General features: G+C 41.7%; 1 protein-coding gene across 8 annotated transcripts in view; it reads right to left on the bottom strand.

Annotated features, from left to right (window-relative positions):
• ARMC2 (armadillo repeat containing 2) overlaps window positions 1-26,927 on the bottom strand; it is a 135,299-nt gene that overhangs the window by 93,519 nt on the left and 14,853 nt on the right. For 7 of the 8 annotated variants that reach the window (XM_039237431.1, XM_039237428.1, XM_039237426.1 and 4 more), the window contains exons 4-6: window positions 24,331-24,502; window positions 17,065-17,272; window positions 2,926-3,002 (exon numbers count right to left, since the gene is read on the bottom strand). In XM_039237431.1, coding sequence (XP_039093362.1) covers window positions 2,926-3,002; window positions 17,065-17,272; window positions 24,331-24,502 — 457 coding nt within the window. The remainder of the gene's footprint in view (window positions 1-2,925; window positions 3,003-17,064; window positions 17,273-24,330; window positions 24,503-26,927) is intronic. The other variant, XM_039237434.1, reaches the window with a different exon arrangement.

Below are 26,927 nucleotides of genomic sequence, written 5' to 3'. Positions count from 1 at the left end.
TTAATTTCTTTTGTGCTCCTGTATTTGTATTACTCTTGAGAAGAAAAAAATATACAACACAGTTTAAACTTCCCAAGTACACGGTGATGATGTCACCCAGGAGAAGCAGGGAAGCTATGCAATTTATCCATCTCTCCCACTGCACAGGGCCCCTTCTAATGCATTCCACCCTGGAAATAGCCACTCCAGTTGCAGTGAGTCCAGGCTTGCCTTTTATCAAAGCTTCCTGATACAAAGAGGGGATGATGTACACTGGGCGTGAAGAGCATATGAGCAGAAAAAGTAGACAGAAAGGGGTTGTCAACAAAGCTATAATTAAATAGTGTAGGTGTGCTGTCACATAATCTGTCTAACCCATAAGGAAAAATTCACTGTAATACACAAAGGTACATTGTCTTTAGGACAAAATTGTCCCACATCAGTACAGGTTCTCAATCCCTTATCCAAAGCCTTTGGACCAGATGTGGTTTGGGATTCAAAAAGTCTTGAATGTTACTAAGGCAATATGGTACATGCATTGCATATTACACACACACCCCTGTAGGCTCCTCTGGGCAGCACCCTGCAGCAAGATGTGTGCATATTCACAGCACTAAAACAAAGACTATTCTTGGCCTCCCATCAGGTCAGGTCAGGCATGGCCACTAAATGAATTTGAAAAATACTTCAGCTTTCAGAGCATTCCCAAGCTTCAGCTTTGGGATTTCAGAACTGCAGATAATGGATGGTAGACCACCATCTCAATCTTTTGGGCCATTACTTTTAGGAGTCTACCCTAACTTTGATAAATTACAGGTATGGAGTCTAACAGTAAACCTGAATATTTAAGCAGTATACATGGTTGTTCATAGTCCCAAGTATCTGACACAAAGTCCAAAGAATGTGAATAAAGTCAACATATATCAAGACAACTGAAAAGCCAGAAGATAATAACTCTGACAAACAATTTAATCGCCAAATATTTATGGCATACTTAAGTTTACTAGAAATACAGACTCCAAGTCCAGTAAGTCCAAATCAGCATTTTTACTTCCTATGCAATATGCTCTTAAATAGAACAGCTCTGTGAGAAACCATGATTATCAATCTGCTTCTCGGGACAAACAAAACCAATAACATGCTCACCCCGGGAGGAACTGAATTACAGGGGAGAGTCAGAAATCACAGAACAGTTTGTTTAACCTTGGGAAAGGAAAGTCCCTGCCTGCCCTTCTGACTGGTTTCCTCCTGGAGCAGAAGTTAGCCAGACACTGTGGTGTAAGGGTTCGCTTTTAACCCTCTCTCGAGAATCGCCGTGTGAGCAGTGGTGCCCAGCCATGGCTCTTCCACATTTTCACCCACTCGTGCCCCTCCCCCAACTCTGTTCTCTGCAAAAATCCCATTTTATACACTTAACCACTCTCCATTCTAGCAACTGAAGCATGGAATCCTGTGATTACTCTTTAAGATTAACAAAAACTAAATAAAGTTTGCTTCAGTCTTGGGCAACAACTTAATATTTTAGAAAGCACTTTCCTCTAGGTTCACAGTTTGCTAAATATAAAAATTATGATTCAACAGGAAATTGGGTAAGTCAAGCAGAAATTTCAGCATGTTTTTGACGATTTTGCTGTCTCAGTGGTTATAGGTTTTAACCACAGCTTTGAGTTCTGGACACAAAAACTTGACACAGTGTTTATTGGCTGATGTTTTTAGCAAGTAAGTGTAAAATCCTTAGCAACAATTCTGATGCGGAAATCAGTCTAAGATCTTCCTGAGTGGTACAGAAATTCCCATTGGCCACAAAAGTCATTTTATTGATAAGAAATTAGTTGTGAAAGTAACAAAATATTTTTTGAGTCCAACAATAGTTTGGTTTCACAAAATGGCATGTGTGCAAAAAAAAAAGTGCGAAGAATATGACAAACACCTGTGTACCCACAAATAGTTTGGTCAAATATCAATCGTATTTTTAGCCTCTCCCTTATTTCAAGGAAATAAACATTACAGATATAGTTGCCTCCCCCTACTTATTCCCCCTCCTTCCTCTCTCCCCGAGGGTCACCACCGTTCCAAAAAAAAATTTTTTTTAGTGTTTATTTTTGAGACAGAAAAGAGATAGAACATGAGCAAGGGAGGGGCAGAGAGAGAGGGAGACATAAAACATGAAGCAGGCTCCAGGTTCTGACCTGTCTGCACACAACCTGATGGAGGGCTTGAACTCATGAACCATGAGACCATGACCTGAGCTGAAGTCAGATGCTTAATCCACTGAGCCACCCAGCCACCCTGGGTCATTGCCATTCTAAACCAGGTAGTTATTTTTATCATGTTCGACTTTACATGTCACCACATGGATCTCTCTGCATCCATAAACAGCATAATGTCATTATTTCTGTAACTTAATGTTTTCCTGTAATATTATGTGTACTCATTTCAGTCAATATTATAAATGTAGTCTAATTCATTTTTTCTAACTGCCAGATTTCATTGCATGAATACATTTTGCATCATTTCTAGCCTGTGATGTATATTGTTATGTATTTTTTTCTCAAACAGATTAAAGCCCCAAAAGGCTGTCTTCACACAGTTAATACAGTTTCTTTTAAGTGAGCAATGGTTTTGAACTCAATAACTATGTCGATGTTAAGTTTTGCAATTTCCCAGGTGCTTTTACAAAATAATGTTTTGTACGATCACTAATACTGTAATCTACAGATGCTTGAGGCACTAGAACTGGGTAATGGTAAGAATTCTAAGACTGTTGTAAAAAATAATAAAAATGTATATAAAAATAAATGTTGATGTGTGACCCAGTTGGACGAAGTGACTAGAGTTTTCAGAGAGCCAAAAGCAGACACTGTTCGGTGCAAATGGCTTTTCCTACAAATGGAGACGCTGACAATGAAAAAGCACTGGAGACTTCTACGAACACAAGCATCTCACCTGCTCTGCGTTCCAGTCTGCTCACGTCTGAGCTGTTGGAATGTGATGAGGCTCTTGAACGCCTCTTCCCCTGCTCCCTAGGAGAAAGAGGAATACACAAACCATTCAACATGGAAACAAAGCATTTCTCTTTCTAGAAGTGTAGAGTTGGCTATATGCAGCTTGTGAAGAAAAGCACAGAGAATTGTTTATTAGATGGGGTTTGATACTCTATGTCCCCTTAATCTTAACATCTGATTTCCGACTAAGATTTATCGATCAAAAAACAAGTCAGATTTGCTTCAAATATTAAATATAGTTACTAGAAACACCAAAGAAATAAAATAAAATAAAATAAAATAAAATAAAATAAAATAAATAACCCTAAGTTTACTTTGCGAATCAAAAAACTGATAAGGATATATACCACAAGAGGTCACTGTTACAATAAGAAAGAACGGTGCTCAGGCCTCACAAAAGCCCAACATTCGGGAGGTACAAGAGACCCTTTCTCTCTCTCTCTGTGCACACAAGAAAATTATTCCCAAATTGGTCAGATGTGCCCAAGGTCACAAAGTAGGGGCAGGTGTGGAGCCCAGGTCTCATAATTCCCAAGACACAGCTCTTTCTGCTTCATCACAGAGTGTCCTGTTTCCATTTTACAAATTCATTAATGATCTTCAAAATGCTTTATTTTGGGGCGCCTGGGTGGCTCTGTCGTTTAAGCATCCGACTTCAGCTCAGGTCATGATCTCATGGGTTGTGGGTTCGAGCCCTGCGTCGGGCTCTGTGCTGACAGCCAGCTCGGAGCCTGGAGCCTGTTTCAGATTCTGTCTCCCTCTCTCTCTCTGACCCTCCCCTACTTACGTTGCCTCTCTCCCTCAGAAATAAATAAAACGTTAAAAAAAAATTTAAAAAAAAACCCAAATGCATTATTTTTAGAAATGGTCCAAATGTGAAAAAATTGAAGGTAAATTAAGGAAGCCCTCAGATGACCATACTTTGTGTTCCAAATAAAAGACTAGTGGCTGGCCAACAGCAAGAATATATTGCCCCCCCTCCTCCTTTTATAAAGGTTATAGTTAATGTGGAGACTGTCTGGGAAGGGTACAACATTTTTTTACCTATAGCTGATACTTAAAAGTACTTATTTTAAATATCTGTACAAGATTCCAAAATAAAAAACACTGAGTGCAAGTTTTACAGTTTTTTTTTTGGTCATCAAATAAAACATCTGCTTCCAAAAAATCACAAAGAATGTATATACTTGTGGCAAGCGTCACTCACAAGCATCCAAATGTGCACCTGCGCAGTAAGAGTCCCAGGAAATTTTCAGTGCTACGTCCTGGCCCCTGGCTTTTACTGCTGCCCCAAAGATTAGCTACTCCAAATATCCTTTTTTCCATAAACATGTTCTTTTTCTTAAACACTTGACACTTCCTTTTATCATTTAGTAGACTAAAGATCAAGCTAATCTTCCTCAAAATGTCTAATTATTTCATATTCTGAGAAAATGGCTTTATTTTTTTGCAGCATAAAAACATAGATCTGGTAGCAAGATGTCCCTGGCGAATCAAGGAAAGAGTGTAGGGTTGAGACGGGTCTTCTTTGTCAACACTCTAAGAGCTGAGATTCAAATGCAACATCATCTCAAAGAAGACAGAAATAATGTAAATCTACCCTGTGAGAAGGTAAAATACCAAGAGTTTGATAGCGTGTGAGACCAAGGAAGTTCTCATACTTATCACTCCTAGAAATAACAAGAAAGTCTGAGAACAACAGAGGCATGTCCTTCTTTTCATTATTGTCCTAAAGAGCTACTGAAATTAAGCAGGATAGTTTTCAACTAATGGCCTTCCAAAGTCACTGGTCCACTCCCTCTGAGTCATGGCCAGTGATGAGGGTTGCCTCCCTATATACCACATTTATGTATCTCCACTTCTGGGTGGGGAAATAAAAGAGAAGGGTCCTTCTTATTATACACCAAAGTTTGACAGTGCTGGGTCGTACTAGTTCTCAAAAAGAGCAGGGATAGGAATTTACTGATACCCTCTATAATCATCATTATACAGTGATAGAGTTTGCAGGCTCTGAATCCAAATTCCCTGGGTCCTGGGTCCTGGGTCCAACACTGATCAGCTAGGTGGATTTGGGCCACTTACTTAAGCTTTTATCCTCAGTTTCCTTATCTTAATATGAGGGCAATTCCTCTCCTTAGCACACTGACTGGTACATTTGAAGAACTTAACAGTCAATGTTAGTTTTTTCTTTTGTTCTGGGTCAATAAGCACCTGTCTGAATGGTCCAGTGCTGGATGTTATTGTGATAAAGAATATATGAAGAGTTGCCTGAGAAGTCTCAAGTCTACTTTGAGGAATTAAAACACCTTTCTTTAAAAAATGGAAAATTCCAGTGGAGTCTCTAATCAAGTACTAGACTGTGAAAGTCAGCAGTATATAAAAACTAGAGGGATGCTGAGAAGGAAGTGATTAGCGAGAGGGAGATATGGGCCACAAAGTGGGTCTTAAAGGAATAAAGTTGAACCAGCAAGTGATAACACTGCTCTCAGGAGAGGAGGAGCATGAGCAGTCTGGTACTCAGGGCAGGGGATAACTGCACAGGGCCAGCAAGCAGGAATAGAAGGCTTCTGCTGGGACATACTGGGAACAGCTGCCTGAAACTCTGGAGAGGCAAAGGCTTAGTCTTTGGGGTAATAAGGAGCTGTCATGGGTTCTAACGTAAGGAAGTAACAGGATCTGGAGTTGTGCCAAGAGCATTTAGGAGACTTGGAGACACACAGCAAGAACTAATTCTTCAGGGGCTCCAGGGGGACTGAAGAAAACAGAACAAATTGAAAAGATTCTGTAACTGAAAAGCTGATAGGACTGGTGGTTGATTTCAGGCAGAAGAAAGGACAGAGAGTGCGCTTGGAAGAACAAGATAGCAGGGTTGGCATCAACAGAAATGGGAAGCTTAGAGGGTAGAACAGTTTAAGGAATGAATCACGCATGAGGTTTGCCATACTGATTTCGGATGAAAAATGGAGTATCGGCAAAGGAGATGTGGAAATCAGGAAAAGAGCTCTGTTAAAGATCAAAGTGCATGTAGGGACCAGAGTCATCAGATTTGTGGTTGAAGACCAGAATCTCAGGACAAGGACTCGTCAGTACTCATGTAAAGGATTGCAAGAGTAAAAAAAAGTGAAAAGGAAGAAGAGAAGTATGTTCTCTTGCATCCCAAGCATGCTGAGAAGACAGGCATGACTAACAGGTCAGGTCAAAGAAGAGTAAAACCGAGGAAGGACTGCCTAGTGTGACCAGGGTAAGCCTGACAGGGCTCCTATGGAGCAGTCCAGAAGTCCTACAATAAGAGTGAGGTGGGGAGAGGGGCATCAAGAAAAGAAAAATCCCCTCCTGGCCAGAGAAGAGAAGAAAAGATGGCCTTATAGTTCATGGAAATCTGTTCTCCTGTAACTTCCTGGTTCTAAGTACTAAACAAAGCCATATGAAACACATCTTTAGCCTTCTTCTTCTTGACAGTCCTTCACATATTTAAAAATGCAGTGTTCAGGGGCTCCTGGGTGGCTCAGTCGGTTAAGCGTCCGACTTCAGCTCGGGTCATGATCTCATGGTTCGTGGGTTCGAGCCCGCGTCGGGCTCTGTGCTGACAGCTAGCTCGGAGCCTGGAGCCTGCTTCGGATTCTGTGTCTCCCTCTTTCTCTGACCCTCCCCTGCTCAGGCTGTCTCTCTTTGTCTCCCTCTCTCTCAGAAATAAATAAAAACTATTTCAAAAAAAATTAAAATAAAATAAAAATGCAGTGTTCACCACTTAACATCATCTCCTATGGTTTAAATCCCAGGGTTCAATTAGCTATGTTATTAGCTAATTATTATCATACTTATTAGCTGTGTGATTTCAGGTCCTTTTTCCAAACCAGGAAAGCTTTCATTTTGTCATCTATATATGAGGTGGTGGTAAATAATAGTAACCCTCTATATAAGGTTGTCGTGAGGATTAAATGATCTAATGTGGGATTGCTAGCAGAATTCCAGGGACCTAGTAAGTGTACTGCTATAGGAGCTGCCATCACTGATGTCATGAACAAACGTCTCCAGTCCCTTCAACTCCTCCTCATAGGTTTCAAATCTCTTTGCCAGCCTATTCAGTTACCCTGAGTGAGTGGCAGTTTGTCGGGATCCCTTTTAGAGTCTGGAACCCAGCACTAAGGTAAAGGTATGGCCTGAGGAACAAAGAAGAGAGATTCTAAATAATGCACCCTAAAGCTACATTAGTGGTTTTGGTGGTCACACCACAGTGCTGGTCAATTCTTGTTTTTTCTTACATATGCAGCAAAGGCAGATTTTCCCCATCCATGGTGGACTCATTAAATTTCACAGTGTTACATTTGGCAAAGGGTTCCTGTCTATCAGATGTTTCCATATTTTGATTCAGTCATCCAGTATAATTGTTCTTCTTCCCAGCTTCCTGTCTCATGTTGTCAAAGACCATAATTAATTTTCATGCAATGACTTTTGATGTCCAATAATAAAACAATTCCAGAAATAATTCTATAAAGCTCTTTTGTGAAATTCTTCTAGGAGGCAAAATAACACCACTAGTTATGATACCTTCATCTACAAATAACAACATAACAAAAAAACCAATTCTAACAGACTTACCCCAAAAATGGAATATACTGGCTCATATAATCTAAAAGTTGAACACTAGGGTGGGTTTTAGGTGTGGTGTGATCAGGGCTTTGGCCCCACCTTTCTACAGTTCTCTCAGTTCTGCCCTTCCTTCATTTCATTCTGTAATCAGGCTGGAGGACTGAAGAAGGCAAAATGGCTATGGCATTCCCAGGCCCCTGGTCTACTACCGATCAGAGCAAAAGCAAGGTGTTCTCTTCTCCATCACTGACAGGAGTCCTACATTTCATTCTGAACCCCAGAACCGAGTTCTGTCATCAAGGCAACGCCATGCATAGGCCAATTGCCCATCCACCAGTCAGTCACATTGGCAACATCTACTTTTGGACCACATATGGCACTGAAGAAATAAAGTATACTTCTTCAAAAATATTCTAAAACTCAGATTTCTCTATTATTCAGACAGGTTTTCCAATTATTTTAAGTCAGAGCTCAGCAAACTTTTTCTTAAAGAGCCAGACAGTATATATTTTACACTTTGCAGGCCAAATGGCAAAATAGAGGCTATTATATAAGTGCTTTTGTAACCATTTAAATGTAATGACTTCAAGATGTATAAACCATTCTTAGCAGAAGGCTGTATAAGAGAACAAAACAAAATAGGTGGCTGGCCAGTTTGGCTCCGGGGCTGTAGTTCCTTGACTCCTGCTTTAAAGTAGAACTATAGAGACATCAAGAAGGATTTGAGGGGCATCTGGGTGGCTCAGTCAGCTAAGCGTCCGACTTCGGCTCAGGTCATGATCTCGCTGTTCGTGGGTTTGAGCCTTGTGTCGGGCTCTGTGCTGACAGCTAGTTCAAACCCCGGAGCTTGTTTCAGATTCTGTATCTCCCTCTCTCTCTGACCCTCCCCTGCTCATGCTGTCTCCCTGTCTCTCTCTCTCTTTCAGAAATAAATAAAACATTTTAAAAAAAAAAAAGGATTTAAATTGGGAGGTGTGGGGAACCAATACATTTATTTCCATTTGGAAAAAAATTACATCTGAGAAGATGGGAAAGGAAATCTCAAAGGTATATTTAAAATTTTAAAGCCTATTTAAATTTTAAATGTGCTAATTATCATAAGCATATGATAAAAAGGAAATTTAGCAAATTTTCGAGCTAAACTTTCCTTTACCCTAAGAAAAAGACACTTCATTTTTAGAATTTGACTCAAGTTGTACAGATTCAAGTCAGGAAGTAAATATTTTAGGTGTTGCAGCCACAGAGTCTCTACAGCTACTCAGCTTGCTGCTGATGTGGGCGAGCAGCCACAGACAATAGGTGAATGAATGGGTGTGGCTGTGTTCCAATAAAACCTTATTTACAGAAAAAGGTAATAGGCTGGATTTGGCCCACGAGGTTCAGTTTGCTTACCCCTCCCTTGTAATCTCTTTAGATTCTTTGACTGCAATTTGAGAAGGCCATCACCAAGGAGTTGGGAGTCCTTTAATCATGCTTTTGTAGCCCGAAGCCCCAGCTACATAGTGATATATATATCATGAGATATATCAGCATTCTGTCTTAGTAACTAATGTTAAAAATAGAATTCTACTTAAACAGCTACATACAAACATAATGAAATTGAAGAACATGATTTTAAAGAAATGTTCATAATATCAAAATTTTAAGTCCTCCAAAGGCTTGTGGCCTAAGATTTAAAAAGCACGTATTTAGAAATTATACATATAATCTCAATACCCAGTAATCAATAAGAGGCTATTCTTTGAGTTGTACTTGCATAAACTTGATTACACGTGGCTTTGTAGCTAACCGTGTTAGCTTAACTTAGTGAAGCTCAAATTCCCCTAGCATAGAGTACAAGCCCACAGTTTCAGGCTTCACAGCTCCGCAGCTTCAAGGCACCTCGATGCGAAAAGCCTGTGAGTTCCCTCGGCTGCAGTTCTGAGGGCTTCCTCATCCAGGAGGGGAGCTGCGGTGCCCTCTTCCAGAGCGAGCCTCTGCCCACACTGGTTCTACGCACCTGCACCTTCCGTTCTCTGCTTTCCTCCCGCCATCCTAGGGAGGCACTGACACACACGGCCATCTTCTGCCAGAACTGCTGCAACCACTGCTTCTCAGTGGTCTCCTTTGTCCGAGGCTCTCCCCTCTCACTGCCCTTCACTCTGCTGCCCGGGTCTGTCTTGTCTTCTGCTGAAAACCTGTCGGTGGCTCCCTGCAGTCTACGCCTAGGGACCCATGCTCCTGCTGCACCGGGCCACTTGCCTTTCTTTGAACCTGCTGCCACTGAGTCAAATCCCCCTCTGCTTCTGCGCTTCTGCTGCTCCGTTAGCAAAGAGCAGAGTGTCCCACCCCGACGGAAAATCAGCCACAAGAGGCATCGCAAAACCACGCACCCCAGGTCACCTCCTCTGGTCTTCAGGCCAGAATGAGGTGCTCTCACATCTAAACCCCCAGGTCATGCGCGTTCAGCTCTGCTTCCATTCCCCCAGCATCCGAGTTCATCACTGAACAGTGCTTCCAAACTTTGGTGTGCATTCACATCATCTGGCTATCTTCTAAAAACGCAGATTCCAGTAGGCCTGGGCTGGGGCCTGAGATTCTGCATTTGTAGCAAGGTCCCCGGGTGATGCTGACGCTGCTCTTGCACAGGCCACATCTGAGCAGCCAGCCTGCTGGCGTGCAAGCGCTTCATACGCAGGGTCTGTTTCTCTGTCTCACACGTTCCCCCACTCCCACCCCAACCCCTTAGCACAGCTCTTTGCTTACCAAGAAACGCTTATCAAAGGGAAACAGCCGAATAAGGTAGGAGGCTACAAAATCATTCTGGCCGGTGCTTTGTCTTTACCGAATGGAAATAGTTTCTTGGCCACATTACCCTTACTTTCTTAAAATAATAATGACTTCATTATTTTTGAAAAAAATGATGCATTTATTAATTTTTTAAGGTCAGGCAATATAAGAAAGTACAAACATGATTTTTTTAAAAAACCATCCAGGACCCTACCACCCATAAATGTTAATATGTGGTAAGCATCATTCCAGACATATTTTGCATATATTCAGATGAAAAGAGAAAAGAAAGAACAGAAGAGGGACTTGAAGGGAGGGCAGTAAAGGGTACATATAAATGGAATTATACCATACATGTCATTGTAATTTTAAAGTAATAAGTGTAAGTTTTACTTGAATTTAACAGAGAAACAGAAACTGAGATGAAACTGAAGGAATTGTAGAACTTCAGATGAATGGATCTTCCCAAGAGATATTAGTTTCTAAAAGATCTCTCTGAAGTTAAGAGAAAAAATAATGAAAAACATTAGGATGCTGAAATATTCTTGTTTAAATTTATATTTCAATTCCAGACTGTAGTTACTGACATATCTATTCCCTCTTATGAAGTGAAATAATTAGTACTCACACTTCTTCCCAAGTACCAGTTTTGGTTATTTACATTACTATTACATCATTAAGGTTTCTGTTCCATAGCCATCATTTTTAGAATCTTAATCACTATGAAAATAAAGCCCATACTCACCATGAATGCCGTTACCATTGCCTCTTCATTTCAGGAATTTGACTCATTATTTTGATGTCAAGACTTTTCTAGAAAATGCATGTGTACTATGTCCTCAAGTTCATTCACATTTGGAAATGTCTGTTGCCTTTGTACTGAAGAACAACTTGGCTGGCAATACAATCTTGGGTTATCCTTCTTATTCTTAGGACCTCATCGACACTACTTCACTGTTGTCCAACACTCAGAGGTGCTCTAATAAAGCCAGAGGCAGCCTGCCTCTTCCTCCTTCTATGTGACTCGCTTGTACAGCCTGGATGGTCATAGGATACCTTCTTCCATTTATCCATCCAATCAACAATTACTAATTGAGTGTGTACTATGTCCCAGGTATTATAGTGCTAAACATTTTGGAAGCATCTCAGTGTGGAGTATTATACATCAAATTTTGTTGGGAGAGTATGTGTCCATTGAGCTTCAGGTTCAAATTTTTATTTCAGAAAGTTGTATCTTCCATTCTCAATTGGTTCTTGTGAGTATCAAATGAGTTAATGTATGTAAATCACTTGGAAGAGTGCCTGGCACTTAGCTGAAAGTAAGATAGTATTAGGAGAGGGTGTGTAGGAGAACTCTCTCCTTCAGTAATACCAGTGCCATGTCTCCTGTGTCAACCTCAACTGCCCCACTCATTTCATATCTTTTAATTCTTTTCTTTTCGTGTGGTTTCTTCTAACCTGCACGCCATGCCTCATTACATTTTCAACTGTTTCTATTCTCACTTTATTTCTAATAAGATTTTATTCTCCATGTTTACACATTTTTCTTTCATTTCTTCAGAACTTCAAACATATTTTTCTTCTCTTTAGGTTGGCCTAGAATCTCTAATTTGAAAGGCACCTGGGTGGCTCAGTCGGTTAAACGTCTGACTTCGGCTCAGGTCAGGATCCCATGGTTTGTGAGTTCAAGCCCTATGTTGGGCTCTGTGCTGACAGCTCAGAGCCTGGAGCCTGCTTTGGATTCTGTGTCTCCCCCTGCCCCTCTCTCCCTCTTCCCCAATCAAGCTGTCTCTGTCTCAAAAATAAACACTAAAACTTTTTTTAAAAAAGAATCTCTAATTTGAATTCTTATAACCTAAAGAAGAGCTTTTTACTTTTTTAAAAATTTTTGACACTATGGAAAATTGTAACTCTTGTTTTTAGAGGGCCTTTTGTGATCCATTTTCTTCATTTGCCTTGTTATGTTTTTTACATATCTATGCTTGAGTCTTCTGTTATGTCTTGTCCTCATATTATTCATCTTTAAACAGAGCAATTTATTTGTTGAAGAATGAATAGAATCCACCAAGGGAGAGAGTTAGAGTGTTCTGTGTCTTCAACTTCGTTAGCTTTCTTGAACAATCCACTCATCAAGTCTGTTATTTTTACTTGACCTGAAGCACGTGTTCCCTTGGTCTGCGTGTAGCAAGTTGCTGTGACTCACAGAGAAGCCCTGTTACATGACAGGCTGCTTGAGTTCTAATCTAGAAAAGCCCCTCCCCTATGGACACAAATGCACCCCAGCTGGCTTATAGGAAGTGAGGAGACCATCACCCTCAGCACCATTCCCCTGTCCTTTCACCATCTGGAGCTTGAATGGGGTCTTAACAGGGACATCCCCCCTTCTTCTGTAGCTGGCTCACATCATTAGGTCTCATTTCTTTAATTAAAGACTATTGGATATATACCTCTCTGAACTAAGAGACTCACTCTTGGTAAAATCTGTTTCTTGCTCTAGGTCTGAGGAGCTCAATGTTTGCTCTCAAATTACCCCTTGTTTTTACCTATGTTTCATAGAGTCTGGCAGGTTAACTAGACTCTTCTGGTTGCAATATTCCAAGTGACAAAAACCTAATCTAAAGTACTGTAAGCCATCCCTGTCAAAATAAATAAAGGAAAGAAAAGAAGAAGAGAAAGTGAAAAAAAAGAAAGAAAGAAAGAAGTAGAAAGAAAGAAAGAAAGAAAGAAAGAAAGAAAGAAAGAAAGAAAGAAAGAAAGAAAGAAAGAAAAGGAAAAACAAACACATTGGTTCACAAAACAGAGCAGTCTACAATGAGGATGTGGTGGTCTCAGGCATGGCTAGATCTAGGGGTATATAAATATATCATCCTTGAACTTGGTCACTATCTCTATTTCTTTGGCTCTGTTTATACATCACTTTCTCTCTCAGAGTCATCCTCCACGAGGCAATGAAATGGCCCCCATTGGCTCTAAGACCACATCATCTTTACCACTTACGAACTTGAAAGAGCACTTTCCTCAAAGGCTTTGGCAAAAGGCCCAGAGAGGAATTCAGCTGGCCTGTTTGGGGTCATGTGCCCACCTCGAGATCAAGTCCTGTGGCTAGCGGGCTGGAGAACTCTGATAGCCAGTCCAGGGCCTCGTAATCACCCCTGGGAAGGTGGCTAGGGAACAGAGTCCTTTCCTAAACACTGACTGAGCAGGATTTATTATACAATGCAAGATGGCTCGCTCTCAAAAAGAAGTATGCTAGGTAGACAAAAATAATCAAGCCCATACTTCAGTGTAAGGTTTGCTCCATATTTTGTAGTTTGGTATTGGAACTACTTTTCTATTTCATTGATGGCATTTATTTCTGTGTTATTCATCTTTGCCGCATTTGTTCAGTTTCTGCAGAATGGCTTTGCTTTACCATCTTTAACCAGAAGCCCTCCTTTATTATTTTTTTTTAAATGTCTATTTATTTAGAGAGAGAGGGAGAGAGAGCATGCAACCTGGGGAGGGGCAGACAGAGAGGGGGAGAGAGAATCCCAAGCAGGCTCTACACTGTCAGCATACAGCCCCACATAGGGCTCGATCTCCACACCATGAGATCATGACTTGAGTCAAAATCAAGAGTTAGCCGCTTAACCAACTGAGCCACTCAGGTGCCCCCCTCTTTTCTTTGATTACACAATACTATTGGCACGTGGCAGCTTACAAATAAGGCTTTCAAGTCTTATTAATCATTCTACAAACTATAGTGAAGGCTGGGAGGAGATGGAAATGAAGAAGCACAGTTGTTTCCATTTTACAGATGAGAAAACTGAGTGCCTGAAAGTGGTAAGAGACTTGTCAAAGAGCATGCAGATAAATCAAATGGCTGAGAAAGAAGTGAACCTTAATCTAAGGAGCATAGCTCCCAGCGAAGAGTTCTTGACTGCTCTTGGACTTTCTTCCTGAAGACTGCATTTCCAAACCACAATAGTTTGAACAATATTTACAGAGAAAGTCTTAAAAGGGTTTCAAGCAGATATATGAAAGGGTTCATCAGACTGAACCACTGGATGGATGGATGGATGGATGGTTGGATAGATGGACAGAAATATATATACCTATGTATTTTAATGGAAGCTTTATTATTTTCAATCTACACGGCAACTCAAAGGAAGAGATAGTGTAGTGTTGCTATGGGGCAGGCCTGCCAAACCTTAAATGGATCCTAAATGGATACACAGAGACTGGCGTAATTGCAACGCTGTTTGGAGATGATAGTTTGATAAGTGCTTGAGTATGTTCTCTTTTGGAAAGTTAAATAGTCCCCCAAGATCTTGTTTATGATGATGCCTTGCTTAGCAAATCCTTTTTCCACCACGACTGCCATAAAGTGAAACTCCAGTCCACCCCAGGTCTGAGTTGTCCATATTCTAAGTGAGTGCTAGTTCCCTGGAATAAACTGATCCCTTCTCTCCCCAGCCAAGAAGCACTCAGCGTGAAGGTGGCCGCTCCCCCATTAAGCAAGTGTGTAAGGACCAGGCATGGGCAGCAGAACCTCAATTCCTCTGTGCCCTTGAAGAGATGTGCTGGTCTCCTCCTCAAGCTAGAGTCATCTCATGCCTCCTCTTTTCCTACTTTGCATTCCCTTCCCTCCCTTCTGCCAGCCCAGCTCACTGACAAGAGCCTTCGTTTTCCACATTATGGTTTAAAGATGGAAAAATGTTAATTGAGTAAGGCTTTAGCATCAAAACTGGGAATTCACCACTGCATAGCAAAGATCATTTCTTGGAATTATTCACTTAAATGTTTATGAGAAACAATTATCAAGTGTCCCAGACTGATTCACAAATGTAATTAATGAAGGAATTGCTAATAGTTTCCATCTTCTGGTTTGTTTTAATCCTACTGTATAAACTGTCTTTTTGGCGCCACTTCACCAAAAACCCATCTGTGATGAAAGGAGGTAAAGATTCATAAAGGAGGAATGTTATTGGAAGTTAAACTTGCCCGGGTGCACTGCAAACCCAACTCGGACACAAGCATTACACGACGCAAAAGCCGTCCCAACAAAACAGAAAGAAAACAATTAGTGCTGCTGCCAACGCCTCATAATCCTGGACAGTCAGGAAGAGGTGCTTCCAGTCCCTAATGCTTTCCCCTTTGCTGTCTGTGGGATCAAATATGTAACTGAAAATGCCTCTGCCGTCCCTGTCCCTGATGGAGGAAGACATAATGAACTCTGGCTTGCCAGATTATTCTGTAACATCTGAAGGTTTGCAAAATAAATAAAATAAAATAAAATAACATAAAATAAAATAAAATGGCTCTTGTCTGGTTCTTCCTCGTCAACTTTAATTACTGTAAGGATGGGTGCAGCAAGATAAATGTTTCCTTTTCGCTTCAGTGCTGGAGCAGCACGAGCTCTCCCACAGTCTTTCATGTGCAAGCTCTGAGGTCTGCAGCCTATTCTTACTCACTGACTGCAAAAAATTGGTTGCAATGGCCAGTTTGATGTTTTGTACTCAGCTCCCAAAGTCCCAACTGGAAGTCATTCTCTTCCACTTAAGGAGACATTTCATTTTTCCTTTAATTTATAAAAAATGTTCTGAACGCAAAGCAGCATTACAAGGTCTGGTGGGTTGCCTAATATAAATTCCACATGCCCGACACTCTTCAGGCTGTGTCAGCAGACAAGGTCAGTTTAGCTAAACTAACCAGCTGCCAAGCAGCCAGTTCCGGGAAAAGTTTTAAGCATGCTGCATGTGTACAAGCCAAAGTCAGACTCAAAATCTAAAGTGAGGGCAACAAGTACTTGGTCTTAAAATGGTCCATGGAATTTAACAGAATTTAAATTTGCTTGTTAAGCAAATCTGAACCAGGCAATTGTCCATAATGACCCAATGGAAAGTCATAGAAACATATCTCTAGCTGAATGACCCTGTCCAGTCCAAGACCTTCTGCCTGTCTTGGCATCATTATTGGCTGGGACTGGAGAACAGAGGCTTCCCTCCCAACTCCACCCCCGACCCTGGTCCCTAGTTATTCAAGGCTTCTTTAGGAAAACACCAGAGAATTCACATGGTCTGTACAGTGAACATTTTTCCACAGATCCTTAATATGGTAAGAAAATTGCTTCTTGATTTTCTAGGAGAAGCCCTAGAAAGCCCTGTCTAGGAGCATGGTATGAAATAAAGTAATTCCCAATAATTCATTTTATGAGGTATTAATAGACAGATATCATCAATAACAGAAATCTATAGGATTCTTCTGTTTTAACTATTTACCCATTGGCAAAATAAATATTTAAATCCAAGTTTCCACTGGAGAATAAAATAATTGTCCACTCTTCAATGGAATTAACAACATGAACTAATCCAAAGGGAGGGAATGAGAGGTTCTAGGCCAGGCAAGAATCCCAAATAACACACAAACAGAACAATCACTCATCACCCAAGGGCTATCTGGAAACAGTCTAAAGCAAAGACTATTCTGACAGTCCTATCAACGCAGCACTTGGCAGGTATGAATCGATGTTTTCCTGAGGATTAAGTAGGGAATGATGTAAAATCAACTCCATCTAGCTATGAGGGAAAAAAAAAAATCTTTCTGATTCATGCACCATTAACTTAAAAATTTGTTTATATAAAATGGAAAATGCAAATCAATCATCTCCATAAGAAAAGGAAACAAATTTGTATATGATACAGTTATGCTAGCCAGAAAATCAAATCAAAGGAATACTGACCCTCCACTTCTGAGATGAGATGGCAAGGATGTTGTCCCTTTGAACATTTCTTGCTCCTTCATTTCACTGAAGCCTCCATCATAGGTTAGCTGAAGTGGGTGACTCTTGAAGTGGCTCATGGCATTTGATTCTGTTAAATAAATCCCATTTATTTTCACCATAGGGTCCCCCTTCATAACCGTTTCTTTGGATTCCACTATCTTCTTTGCTGTAACAATCAAGGAAATGTCTTGTCAAAATAGTTCTTATTTTAAGGATCACTATTTCAGTATATTTTTTCCAATCTAAGAACTGATACAATTTTAAAAATTACATATTACTTATAACCAAGTCTGGGATTGTATGGCCAAAGCCTGCCTGGACATCTACAAGACCTCACCACTATTTCAGGCTTGGCAGCACCAACTCATCAAAAGTGAGTAGGATCTTCTCTTGACTCTCTCAGAGTCTACTAGAGGGATACACACTCAAATTAGGTTTATGAAAAACTCAGTCTACCTATAAATACATCTGCATCCCAGAACCATGACCCCTTTTCCTGAATTTGATCATATTAGTTCTTAATTCAAAAAATATTGAGTGCCTCCATGACATGAGGCACTGGCCTAGACATCTGGGACACAGCACTGACAAAACAAAGATCCCTGACTTCTTAGGGCTTATATCCTAATACGTATCAAGAAATAATAAATAATATACCATAAGAAATGAGGTATATGATAGAATAACTACTATGGGGGGAGAAAAGCAAAGCAGAAGTAAAAAAAATGAAGAAAACTAAAGAGGACTGGGGATGGGGGCAGGTAGCAGTTTTGAACAGGGTGGGCATGGTAGGCAAACCCTTAATGGACGTGAGGCATCTGGCCATCAGTTGATGAGGGACAGTCTTCCCTGCAGAGGGAATGTCAGGTGTGGACACTCTTAAGGCAGGAGTGTGCCTGTCATGGCTAAGTAACAATGTGAGGGAGAAGAGGAAAAGAGGTGATCAGACGGATGGCAGCCAGATCTTGGAAGCCTTAGACACCACTGCTAGGCTGTGGGGAGAGGGCATTGACTTATAAGGCTTTCTAAAGAGGAATAAGATAATAACAGTTGCAAAAAGTCCAGTCTCTAAACTGAAACATCTATTTGTGTCTATGATTGCAGATTCTTAGACTTATGATACAACACTGTTTCTTTATCAGCGAATGGCCATTGGGAATAGCTCATCTGTGATGTTATTGAATCTCTGAGAAAATACTTTTTTCAAAGAAGCAGGGGAGGATGAGGTTTATAGAAAAATCCTGTTTTGCAAGCTTCTCTAAAACACCAAAGTTTTCTTTTTCTGCACTTGAATGAACAAACCAATAAAAACCAACAAAACCACTTGGTCCACTCTGAACAAGCCCCCTGCTTTCAAAACAATGCATTTTAAAGCTGAAAGAAACCTTAGAGACTGGCTAGTCTAAATTCTATTTTCAGATGAGAAAACTGAAAAGCCAAACGTTAAGTGGCGAGTCTCAGTTCACAGAACAAGTTCAGGGAGAGCTTGAACCATACCGTAGGACGTAGGAGGAGTGTAGGCTTTGCCCTTCCGTTAGACTTGGGGTCAAGTACTGGCTGACCTATGTGAGCAGGTTACTCAACTTTTCTCTCACCTTTCTCAGTGGTCCCCACCTCTTAGGGATGTGGTGAGAATTAAACAATATGGTCTAATAAAGTGATTTACTCAAAACCCAGAAGTTATTTCATCATTATTAAGGGAACCCAAGAATCCCGACTTCTGGTCGAGGATGCACTCCATAGCACCACACTGCCTTAAGTATCTTTACTGCTGAATAACAAAGCACATATTTTCTTTTAGGTCACAAAGCATCCTTAGCCTATTCCTATATCTTAGCATTTGTTTCTTTCGTTCATTTACTCCATGGATATTTACCAGGCACCCACTGCTATGTGCCAGGTGCTGCTCCAGGTGCTGGCAGTCTTGTGGTAAACAAGAAGTCCCAGCCGCCAGGGAGCAGAGCTTCTGTTCTAGAGGGAAACACACCCATCCTCGCAGGGGGAGTTGCTGCCTCCCTCTCTAACTTCACAATCTACTGGAGTGAGCTGTCAGTTATTACTACAGAGAAGAGTTGCCCTGCGGCTCAGTCTTACTTCTGATGGATGTCCACCATTAAACGGAGCATTAGTAATGATGCCCTGTGTGTCCCTGGTATATATCTGTAGCACACTGTACTAATTTTGTAATGGATCATGAGTCAACTTCAAAAGTCTACGATAGGGGCACCTGGGTGGCTCAGTCAGTTAAACAGCCAACTTCAGCTCAGGTCATGATCTCATGGCTCAAAGGCTCATGAGTTTGAGTCCCACGTCGGGCTCTGTGCTGACAGCTCAGAGCCTGGACTCTGCTTTGGATTCTGTGTTTCTTTCTCTCTCTGCCCCTCCATTGCTTACACTCTATCTGTCTGTCTGTCTCTCTCTCAAAAACAAATCAACATTAAGGGGCACCTGGGTAGCTCAGTCGGTTAAGCGTCTGACTTCAGCTCAAGTCATGATCTCATGGTTCGTGGGTTCGAGCCCCGCGTTGGGCTCTGTGCTGACAGCCAGCTCAGAGCCTGGAGCCTGTTTCAGATTCTTTGTCTCCCTCTCTTTCTGACCCTCCTCTGCTCATGCTGCCTCTCTCTCTCTCTCTCAGAAATTAATAAAACATTTTAAAAATTAAAAAAAAAGTCTACAACAAATAGTACTACCATACAGGAATGGTTCCATTTCACAGATATTTCTTTGGCACCTCCTGTATATTAGACCCTGTTTTAGGTCCTCAGGCTATAAATAAAGAAAAGCTCTTTCCTCCCTGAAGCTGCTCAGTCTGGTAGGGGGACAGAGAGGCAGACATGTAAAGACAGAAAGGCAGTACAGCATGGTCTGAGCCAGTAAGGATGGTATAGAGAATAGAAGAGTCCTGAGGGGTTGGGAGTTGGCCAGGGAAAGATTCAGAGAGGAGGTAGAGCCTGAGAAGTATTTCTCAAGGATTAACAGGAAGCAAAAAAGGAGTTCTATGAAAAAGGAACAAAAGTCTGGAGTCAGAGCTAGCTTTATGTGTGTACATGTTGAACAGTCAAGCAGAGCCACACACTTAGAAGAGCCCTATGGCTGGCTGAATGCTTGGTTGTCACCATCTTGAAATTCAAAGAGCCCCACATTCTCATTTTGCACTGGGTCCAGCAAATTATAGAGCAGCTCCTGTAAGAGGCTTGAAACAGCAGGACAGGTATGGGGAACTGCAAGGAGTTCTATACCGTTGGTGCACAGGCTGCGGAGGGTAGGCAAAGGGGAGTCAAGAGAAGGGCATCGAATGTTAGGCAGTGGCTAGATTGCTATGGAGCTGTGCATGCTGAGGAGCAGGGATTTCATCCCCTAGGACAGGAGTCAGCAAACTAACCACCAAATCTAGCCTGCCTCTTGTTTTCGTATTGCCTACAAGCTAAGGATGGTTTTTATATTTTTAAATGGTTGGGATGAAACCAAAATGAGAACACTATCTTGTAACATGTGAAAATTACAGGAAATCCAAGTTTCAGCGGCCATAAATCAGTCTATGTGGCTTTCCCACTACAACGGCAGAGTTGAGTAGGTTGAGCAAAGACTATATGGCCCATGAGGTCTAAAATATTTACTCTCTGGCCCTTTAGAGAAAAAGATTGCCAACTTCTGTGCTAGGTCAGCGTTTTCCAAACTGCATCTTTCAAAGGACGGATTCCACAGGCAAGTATATTTGTAAAATGCTGGGTTGAATTAAAATTAAACAGGCATCTTTAGTGACCCTCAAATATGCCCATGTGCGCTGGGACTCTCCAAGAGGGCGAGGAAGCAGGCAGACTGATTTGAGTGCTGAATCACTTTTCCAAGGTGAAAAAGCTGGAACTCAGTTTGGCAAACACTCCTTTAAGGCACAGGGAGCCCTCCGAAGGACTTTCAGCAGGAAGATGATGCAATCTGATTTTTATTTGCTTCCTGGCCCCTTGTCCCATATGGCACACACAGAAAATAATCATTTTCACGGTCCACTGGGATGGAGGGATAAGGCTGCTGCTCACGGCCATGTGTGGTTGGCAGCTTGGTTTCTCCAGGCTCTTCTGGCTGCTCTAAGCACTGAGAGTCATCAGTGAGCTGAGGGAGGAGCGAGACAGGGGGCCTAGAAGGCCAGGCACAAAGCAGAGGTGAGAACGGCAGTGCAGCAGCGGTGGGAAAGGGAAATGCAGACCCAGGAGGTGCTTAGGAAGCCCATTTAGGAAACCTGTCGAGGGCTCTGTGAAGGCAAAGAGGACAGGGATGGGGAGAAGGTGGAGACCGTCTCTGTCCAGCTTGAGTAACTGGGGCGGTGTTAGCAACACTGCCACGTCCAGCCGAAAAGCCTATTTAAACACAGAGCAATTAAACTGCTCGTCGTCTGAAGATGACTACACACATCTCTTCCCCTTTCATTTTCTTAAATCAGGAATTCCAAGCCTGCCACCACACCCCCAGCCCTGCCTGCGGCAGAGTCAGCTACAGAGGACTTCACATCAAAGGAAGGGGTGCACCCTCTGTCTCCAAGTACAGCTGCCTTTTAAGCCCAGTCACCCACCAAAAGATACCTTTACTAAACAATAGTCTCTGAGACAAAGCCCAGGGACCTCCTGCACAAATGACAATGATTCCAAAGCTGCAGCATTAAAATATACGTATATAATATATATAATAATATATAATATATATTTTTTAATTGGGCAATGTGTGCTTTTAAAATGACCATGACTTTTTACTGCCATTGTTTCTTGAGTGCTGACACAGACCCCAGGGCTGAAGAGCAGCGGGCGCCTGCAGGCAGGGTGGATAAGAGGTTGGCAACAAAGACCTGCTTCTGACGCTCTGAGGCATGGGGCCGGCCTCCTCCGTGCTGGGAAATGACAGCCACAGACGGCACCTCCCCGGCACAGGTGTGCTGTGGGTGTGCGGACAAGGGTCAGGCGTCCCGAAGGGAAGGCACAAAGCCATGAGGGAAGCAAAGAAGATGGCCATGGTGGGTGAAGCACTCACTCAGCTCACTCATCTGTAGACATGAATGGCTCAGGAAGCAGCAAGGCTCTCACACGTGAGCAACCGGGAGTTAAATGCACGAAACACGGATGCAGCGTTTAGGCTCCACAGCAAAACATCCAGCAAATAACAGTCCCAGCACATTAGCTCTGCCGTCCCAGTTACAAGGAGTGATGCTGTTCCTTCCTAGGTCTGACCTCAGCTCCAGATCCCATCCTCTCTCCTGCTGGCAAGGGCTTTGCTCCGGCAATTACCAATCCTTTTAGATTTAACTCCTCTAACTGGGGCCCTGGTAGAGGAAATGTTTGAAAAGTTCTTCCGGTGATTCTAATGTGCAGCTACAGCTGAGAAAGTTAAGCTGGACGGGGTCTCTCCCTCGCTGAAACCCCACCCTGGCTTTTCAGTGTGAGCAGAATAAAGTCCGGGCCGTTTTCCCCAGCATGGTCCTGCCAGGCTGTGTCCTGCGCTCCCTCCACGTTCCCAAGGTTAACCGCCTTCCCGCCACACTGGCGTTTGGGGCCTCCACCATCCGAGCCTCCTCTCGTCTCGGGCCTCACTGTCCCTCAGCGCAGGCACCTCACCCACAGGCTTCTATATACCTGCCTTCATCTCATCAGTCATGTTTCTACTTGGGTGTCACCTCCCCAAGGACATATTCCAGTGCCATCTGAGCTATTCCTGCCATGACATTCTCCATCCTGTCATCTTGCTTATCTTCTTCATAGCCCATGTCGGAACCCAAATTATCTTATTTCCTTGTTTTTCCATTTACTGTCTATCTCCCCTCACAAGCTCTTGGAGGGCAGGACCCTGTAGTGCCTGGCACTTAGAAGGGGCTCAATAAGTATCTGATTGACTGACTATAAGAAAGGAAACAAATTGGGACATCAAGGTTAAAGCAAGTTGCCTAATTATACATCCTGTGACAGCAACTGTTACTGTGTGACATGGGAGTCCTCATTGCCTCTTTTTCTCTTCCTTTCTTCCTGAGTCTATCTCTTTGGCTATGTCAGAGATCACCAGGGATCAGAGGGACCAGAACATGAGGAAAGTGGGCTGGGGAACTGCAGCCCATACCCCGGGCTAACAGGGGTGGGTGGGTGCTACATGGAACAGAGGCCCAGTACTGCCACATCTTCCAATTTTTCACAAGACATCATAAATCTGGATGCTTCCATAAGATCTTCTACCTTTAAGTGTTGGCGACTAATTAAAAGAAAAGCCTTGAATGTCAAACAAGTAGGATCCTCAGGAAGTGACTTATAAGTTTTGGGATCCATCTTCAGCTAATCTCCGGTCTGACTGTATACCTACTCCTCTTCATCAATCTTACTGATTGAAGGAGGGCCAGTTCTTCAGCCCCCAGCAAAGTGGTTTCTCAAGTTATTGGACTACACATAGTAATAATAAATTCACAATATAAATTAATATAAATGTAATATATAATAAATTAATAATATGACCCTGAACACACATGTACGTGACCATAGTAAGGTCTCCTTGAAGCAATACTTGCCCTATGGTCTATAACATGCCCTGATGTCTTCCATTCTATTCTAATCTATTCCTTTTTTTTTTTTTTTCAATACTGGTATGATGCACTAAACTGGTTGTCATCCTGCTAATGACACATTTCCTGCAGAATTTGAAAAACTCTTAGTGTACTCTGGTCAGGGGGTGATTCTAATGGTTGGGGCACACATTAGAACTTGAGGTTTGCAGCTTCTGTCCCCAGGTATAGACACCGGCCAGCAATTCTGTGGAAACAAACTGGAAAAGCCTCATCCAACTTGAGCTCACTTTGTCACATGGGACTGGAAAGGTATCCTCAAAGACCTAAGCCTAGAGCACCTTGTGTGAATCTTTAAACGTGCCTAATGAAATTAACAACTATTTGACCTCTAATTTCAAAAATCACTTATTTCTAATCTAGGTGAACTCCTTCATTAGAAAACATTTACCCTAATAGCTTTTCCTACCAAGTAATTTAAAAAAAAAAAAACTGAGATATTTAGGTATTCTCCATGAACACCCAGAAAAATACATGAACAATGTTTCGTCACCAGCTTTTGCACAATAATAACAAAGTGTTAGTGTAAAAATCCTGTGGGGTTTGGGGAAAAAAGTCAGGTAAAAAGAACTTGTGTGTGCAAATTCAAAACACACGCCCACCCCCAGGTTTTAAAGGGTGTCACCCAGCCTTACACTCAGCGGGAGGAAGCGTCCTGTCAGGCAGAAGAGGCCCCTGGGAGGCCGCCCTGAATAAGCGTGCCCGGGCACTGCTTATTCTTCTCATCTGTGCAGGGTCCACTGGGGGTTTAGGAAAAGAAAGGCAGGGATCCTCCTCCGTGGTGGGGGATGCCGGAGCTTTCGGTCTCTGGAAAGAGATTATTCAAATGATTGGCATGAGTTTCTGTGTCTCAGTAAGACTCCCCTACCCTGGCACTGGCATTCACACCTCCAGGTAAGCTTTTGGCCTCGCTTCACCCCGGCCACTCGACTCTACACCTCACGGGCCCATTTTATCTCATATATGTATATGTGTATACTACGTGTGTGTGTGTGTGTGTGTGTGTGTGTGTGTAGTAGCTTTTTATTGCTTTTGTCAAATATATTGTATTAGATCCTCTATCATGCTTAGCATATTTGAAAAAACAATTTATCCATGCTAGGAAGCAGATATCTGTATAAAGAGACTATAATATTGATACAATATATTCAAAATGCCTTGTAAATTTTTGTGTTCCTGCCAGCTCAGGAAACAGTTACTTGGCACCTATATATGCCAAGAACTATGTGGAGTATAAATACTGCCTTTACATATTTGGAACTCCACAAGTATTTTTTTAAGAGTATAAAAATTCTTGAATAATTTAGATTATAAAGTCATAAAACCTAAGAGCAAGAAGTGGTCTTAGACTTACGATATAAAAGTGTTTTATTTTCTACCTCTCAAGAATTCTATGTTGATAACCTTTGAAAAGGAACATTCCTTAAAGACTTTTAAACATATCAGCACAATGAGGCGCCTGGGTGGCTCAGTCAGTTAGCAGCTGAGTGGCTGACTTTGGCTCAGGTCATGATGAATTCAAGTCCCACACTGGGTTCGCTGCTGTCAACACAGAGCCTGCTTCGGATCTTCTGTCCGTCTCTCCTCTGCTCGCTCTCTCGTTCTCTCTCTCTTTCTGTCTCTGTCTGTCTCTGTCTCTCTCTCAAATAAATAAATCATTTAAAAATAAATAAATAAAAATACCATCACCAAGCACCGTGCCACCCAGAGCACCCTGTGGTCTCACTTCCAGATGATGGTGGCCTCCATCCCAGGGCCAGAATCTCACAGGGGCCTAAACTCCCACTTTTGGTGTGGCTTGGTGATCCCCTTCCTCCCTCCAACTTTAACATGATTGTCTGTTTATGAAAGAGCAATTTTATGGCAGCAGGTGCTTTTAACTCTCTAACCAAAAACAATCGAGTTAAAGTTCCTAAAGTCACTTATGTAATACGTGAAATGAGTGATTCTTAATCCAGTAGGTTAATCAACAAATTTTTTAAAAATCCAGTGTGAAATTTAGGTCAGATAATTTGGAAAAATGAATGAGGTTATCATACATGGCACATAGTTTAAACATTCATTTTCTCATATACATTAATAGAACACAGACATCTATATTAGAGTTCTGCTTCCAAGAAGCTTCTTCTTTCAATACTGACACTTTTCAAAATAATTTTTTTGTATCGTTTCATTCATTTGCATCTAGAATCAACCCATAAGCCAGACAGAAAAAGAATTAGCTCCACACTTTAGAGACATACTTTTCTAAACACAGAATAAAGGTAAATAAAATCATCAGCATAATATAGGGGAAGAGTAAATGACTCTGGGATCAAACCCAAACTGGAGTATAGTTGGTATATAAGTCAAGTGAACTTGGCCAGGCCATTCCTTTCTCTGAACTTGCCCAGCTACCACACGGAGGTAGGAGGACTCCTCTTCTGGCAGAGATGCTGACATACATACAATTCCTGCTATGGAGGCTCGAGGAATGCAGCTCCCTTCCCTACATAAGTTGCTCACCCTTTATTTACCAGATTTGGTTCCAGGTTACTTTTAACTCTCAACAGTCAAGGCCCTGGCCTCTGACACAACTTTGCTGGAAAAAAAGATTTTGAATTCGGAGGGGTCTCTTCTGAAGGAGGCAACACTCATTTGTCTGTATAAATTACGCTCTATTTACTTAAGGGTCACTTTACTTTTTAATCTAATTGTTACAAAATATTCAAAAGAATGTGACTTAGGCCATGAAGTTAATAGAAACAAAAAAAGCGAAGAATATGACACAGGAAAATAAGAGCTTTATGAACTGTGAAATATACAAGGATAATCTCAATACTGAATGTGGATATGAGATTTTCTTATCTCAGAATGGCTGTGCCCTGCAGGTACCCTGAATCTGAAACAAAGATTGAGAAGTCTGCCAATTAACCATAATGTAAACAAAGTAAATGACTTTTTTCATAGGCGGCCTAACAGTTATAAATGTTTTGGGTACTAAGTAAAAGATCTTATAAAAAGGGAAAATATGCAAAAAGCTAATTTTTGCTCAAAAGAAAATAACTCAATTATCTCTGGATAGCAAGATAAATCCCTTTAACTGCTCCTTGATCAAACTTATGATTTTCCTAGTGCAAAATTATTCATTGTTTGTATAGTGAAAAATTAGTTCCATTTGACTACTGTCCTTAATGTATCCCATTTAAACACATATCTCGCTAGACTACTTAAAGTATAAAGCATTTTTAGT

The sequence above is a fragment of the Hyaena hyaena genome, unplaced genomic scaffold, assembly GCF_003009895.1.
Source record: "Hyaena hyaena isolate Hyena2069 unplaced genomic scaffold, ASM300989v1 scaffold_123, whole genome shotgun sequence".
NCBI lineage: Eukaryota > Metazoa > Chordata > Mammalia > Carnivora > Hyaenidae > Hyaena > Hyaena hyaena.
Note: the sequence above shows the minus strand (reverse complement) of the source record. Positions and strands in the feature narration are given on the sequence as shown.